Here is a 5,209-nt window from a genome sequence, read left to right as displayed (position 1 = left end):
CAAAGAACTCGAGTTGAGTCGAGGTGCGAGCAAGAGCGCGTATAGTGCACGCCGTGCGAGTGAGCGAGACGAGTGAACGGTTATGAGCGTTGTGACGACATCCGCAGGAGTTTTTAAATATGGCGGTTTTTTTTGGAAGCAATATTACTACAATTTTAATATTTTGTGCCACTTCTTGACACAGCCGGTACTTCGTAAACCTGCTATAAAATAAATATAGATTTATGTACAATTTTTATTATATACATTGTAAGACAAGATTCTTCAGCCCAATTTCTTCTTTTCGCATATTAATAGCAAACACCGCATATTTTAGGTAATTAAAATTTTGTTATTCCATTTTGTAATCTGCATTAACAGCGCATATTTTTGCAACAGCTGGCAACTGACGTTATCATACTTTTTGTCACCAAACGCCATCAAATTTTGTGGGTAGTTTTTTAATGAAGTTTCATGTTAAATTCTAAAATTGATACTTTTTTCCCAAATAACTACTTTTGATATTTATACAGTTTATTGGATTTCTATTAAGAATAACTATGATGAATTAGTTAACACCAAAAACGAAACAAATTTAATTAATTTGCAATCGTGGTTTACATGTAATTACAGTAAGATCCCGCTTGACGCGCAAGGTATGTTCCATCATAGTAAAGCATAATGCAAAATACCGCTAATGCGGCTAGGGTTTCTTTACATGTAAATAATGGGGTTGACGGAAGATGGATAGAAAATTGGTTGGGTATTAAATTCAATAAAACTTAAAAATTGAGTAAAAAATAAAAATAAAACGAATCATTTACTTTTTGCAAAAATCAAAACAATTTAAACGACTTTATTTATAAGAACAAACAAAATTCCATGTCAGTCAGATCAACTAGTCTGATTTTTGTTTCCAATTTTTTGCCTTTATGTCAAGAACACATCTAATATACTTTGCGTTTTAATGAGATAAAGCATCTATGACACCCCGTCTTGCTTTTTAATTCATGTCGAAATTTGGATCACTTCCAAAAATTGGTCTATAATTTCACTTATAGTGTTCAAGCTTTTTTTAAAAAACGCCATCAAAAGTTCTTTCGCTCTTAGAAATCACTATAATCAATAGTATTGTTTTCTTCTTGTTCAGTTAACTACTTGAGCTCATTATTAGAAAGTCTAGCCGCTGTTTCCTGAACTATTTCTTCGACATCTTCCACATTTATCTCATCTAAACCGGTTTGTTTCGCTAATTCCACTATTTTCTCCATTATTATACCCATATAAACAAAGTATATTGTTCGCCCTTTCTTAAATCTGGCCAAATGTTCTTCCATACTGCTTTCAAAGGTTTGTTTTCTATAGCATTCATGATATTGTAGTATTTCCAAAATTTTCTCATTGATTACTTCTGTTCTCTGTTTGTTTTTACAAACATCTGCTCAAGCCTGTTCGCCGCAAGTAATAAACCTTAAAATTGAATATTACATTATACACTGTTTTGGATATGTTATATACATGTTTGGAAACCTAGCACTGCCCACAATATTGGGGAATCCCCGGTTGAAATAAGAGAGCGCTAAACCGAAACAACAATAAGCGGTATCTTACAGTAAGTACAACAAAAACATGATTTCTCTTTAAAAAAAAACTTCATGTTTTGGGCACCGGAATTTTTTTTGGAAATATTTTGACCTCTTGATGAATTTACTATTAGGTACTCCAGGATTATCCATTAATTACGGGACACCCTGAATCTATCGAAGTGATGGCGTTGTGAAATTGCCTGATCTTTAAAAAATTAATGCTTAATCTTTTTAGCCGATAGACGCCCACTTCAAGCCATAGGCTCCTATCATCCATCCAACGTTCATCACCACGGTTACTGGTCTTGCGCAGTCCGCATTCAGCGACTTCACTATGTCACCGGTTCATGTAGTGGGGGCCTACTTCGGCTATACGAGGGATTGGCCTCGCCCATTATCATTTCAGACGAACGATTCTTCGAGCTACGGTACTTTGGTTCTTCTGCGGATTTTTCCTGATGAACTCTGATTCAATCCCGCTGCTAAACTCGGAGCAAAGCCTGCTTCATTGCACCCAAAAAATATTTATTGTAAGGTAAACACATATATTGCACCAGACAGTAAAAATTGATTATTTTAAAATGAGATTTTACTGATGAGAATATATAACGAATTACCGATGTCACAGTATTTTGAACTCGCCAAAACTAAAGACTATTCGTCAAAAATTAGAAGATTCTCTGAAACTGTGTTAAATTGGACGATTATTGTAATCTTTAAAATTATCAGTGATGTCGGCAAAGAAAACAGACTATTTCTAGTTCTGCGACAAATCTAGTATACCACTAGGTGACCTTGACTTGGGCTGTCACACATCAATAATACCAGCTTAGCATTAAGTCACAAGGGCGAACGAGAGGGCCGAACCGCGACGTAGTCGGTTGTTATTGCATAGCTAATTTCTTTGCTGTTGGATGCTACCTAAGCTAGTACACAGAACCCATTTCTGTTCACTAGTAGTATGGTTTGTCAAGCAAATAAAATGTTTAACGAAAATCGAGTGTTCAATATGATTGTGTATTTCAAAATCTGATTTAAAACCGCATTTTTTAACATAACTTATTATTGTGTGTTCAGAGAAATGAATTAATATGACTTGAGTTAACCGTTGCCTTCGAGTACTTCCTTTTCTACTGCGTATCCTGAAGAGGATAACGAACTTAATGAACCGGTTTGCGACGGTTTTTTATACATTTCAAGATGCAATCGATGCTAATGACGTTATATATTCGTATAAACAGTAGCATTTTCATCGTACGAACAATTTCCTAATTGCAAATTAAGATTCAGACGTTTTATTTTTCTGATTATTAGTATACTACTTATATATGGTGAACAAGTCTGTTTTACAAAGTTATCAGAATGTAAACGAAAAAATCAATTTATATTGTGTCTAAAACTTTCATAATTAATTGACGCACATTTAAAATACTTTCAAATATGACGCTCCAATGAATAAAAAAAACGATTATTATTTTTTACGAAACATTTAATTGATTTGTCAAACCTGACAACACTCTTTAACAACAATACTCTCAAAGACGTACTCGATTTAATAATAAATAATTTACAACATAGAATATTTAATTTAAAATACAGTTGGTTTCGAATAAATTCCACCGAATAACACAGTCGTTGTGGGTTTTTCCATGATTAAATAAATGAAGGGGCGATTCGCATGGAATTTGGGTGAACCTATCTTGTCGACAATGAACGCCGAGGTAGCGGCCGAGGCGACTGTTCCGGATTCCGTTACTTCGATGTCTGCTTTGTGAACAATCGCCGAAACGAATATCTCCTCTTTAGTCACACGCTTGAAACTTGCCAAGTTTGGTTGGAATATGTCGTTGACTCCCATGTAGCCCAACGGCTTGTTGAGGATCACATTCGTACTTATACGGAACCGCGGTATTCTGACTTCGATCTCCTCCAGACCGAATTCATCGACATCTTTTTGCAACTGTTTGTAAATATCCATGATGCTAACATTTTCGAATTGTTGGTACACTTCCTCCACCTTCACTTTTGGATGCGGCAATAAAAGTAACATGGAATACTTTCCGTCGTCGCCATAGGGCATCTCTAAAGCCAGCGCTTTCATGTCTCGTATATTTGAAAAGGCGACGGCCGCATTTTGGTACATCATGTTCACTTTGCCTATTTGCTTCTTGGTCTCGTCGTAAAATGGTTCAACTGTGGTGTCGGACGTGTTGAAAGGCAACGCCCAAAGTCCTTTGAACGATATTGCGTTTGTCAGGATCATCCTCGACTCGGTAAAGTCGTCAGATCGTAAAACGTTCGAGACTGTCGCGCCCGATTTCTGTATAATATCGTTAGCGGCCGCCGCGGCCTTGTCAGAGTCTTTAAAGTCCAAGTTTTTGATCATCGCACCGAAGTCCTTTTTTAAGGTTTGTCTAAAATCATCGTAGATAGGAAAACCATTGTCTAGGAAGACGAAGTTCTTACTCGTAAGACTCACGGCTGAAGTAGTGGTGTTGAGGACGGTTCGCGATAATTTCTTGTAGCCGTCTATCAAGGATTTTGGGTTTTTAGGTAAGAGAAACGCTTTGGTTAGTTGATTGTAACTGTTGCCCGTGGCTCCGAGAGCGACGCCTGTCATGAGAGTCCAAACACCGAAAGGCGATATCACTACATGGCTGTCAGTTTCCCGTGCGGTGTAATGCAGTAGTTCAATACTAAAGTTTCTCGCACGCCCACTAAAGTCAGTTTTACAATAACACGCGGACGCGAAAAATAAAATTGTTATTACACGAAACATCGTACGTCCGTCGAGTACTGTGCTCCGGCGCGAACTGATCCTGCTCTGGTTTTACTGATTGTCTTCTTTATAGATGCTACATGTTCACTGGCCCCACGATTGTACGACACACAGAAATGCATTACAGTTAGCAAGGCAATCGGTATTCCATAATCGAATATATATTTTTTGCTTTTATATTTTTTGTGCTGTAAAAGAACTCTAACCAGTTTTGTGTACGTATGTAATATATTACGGTACTGAGAGACGGTCAAGTAACTACGTATACTCGTGGCTTAGTCGCCCGTCTGTCACCTCAAGCAAGCGTACTTTAAAATCGCCGCGCAAGTTCGTCGGTGATCCAACTGGTTTAATATTTCACTGGCAGCCCATCTCGGTTTATATTTTTAAAGTGGTCTTTTTGTCCCTTAAAATCAATACCTTTTATATACTCAGCACAGAAAAATTATTAGTAGAAAATAAAAATTTCTAACAGCAATCATTATACACTTATGTCGTTCATGTTATTGAAAATGATATTACTTGCTATTTATCAATTTTCTTACATCTCATTAACCGTTAGAATTCCGCAGCGTCTATTTGAGACGTCTTTAAAACAGGATTGACCTGCTTCTTGTTTGAAAAATTTCGGATTTTGTCGATATTTTGGAATAATTTAAGACCAGACAGACGTTTGAGCAAGTATGCGTACTTGTTCTTAGGCGAACAAATCCGTCCGTCTGTCACTACAAGTACCCGTAATTTAAATTCATCGCGCAAGTTCGTCAGCAATTCAAACAGGTTTTGCTCGCAGCACTTCTCAGCAAGCACGTGTGGCGGCAAAGCTACCCGCTATTTAATATATTTTTCAAAAAACCGAAGCGAG

General features: G+C 37.0%; 1 protein-coding gene across 1 annotated transcript; it reads right to left on the bottom strand.

The window, feature by feature from the left end:
- Positions 1 to 3,066: 3,066 nt before the first annotated feature.
- Positions 3,067 to 4,393, bottom strand: LOC137924547 (serine protease inhibitor 77Ba-like). The gene has a single exon (XM_068767936.1). It carries the CDS (start codon positions 4,342 to 4,344, stop codon positions 3,154 to 3,156), a length of 1,191 nt encoding a protein of 396 aa, XP_068624037.1. The 5' UTR covers positions 4,345 to 4,393; the 3' UTR covers positions 3,067 to 3,153.
- Positions 4,394 to 5,209: the final 816 nt, after the last annotated feature.

This window comes from Battus philenor, unplaced genomic scaffold (genome assembly GCF_028537555.1).
Source record: "Battus philenor isolate CCGP_79_NKW_IND1 unplaced genomic scaffold, ilBatPhil1.0.hap1 SCAF_24, whole genome shotgun sequence".
Classification (NCBI taxonomy): Eukaryota; Metazoa; Arthropoda; class Insecta; order Lepidoptera; family Papilionidae; genus Battus; species Battus philenor.
Note: the sequence above shows the minus strand (reverse complement) of the source record. Positions and strands in the feature narration are given on the sequence as shown.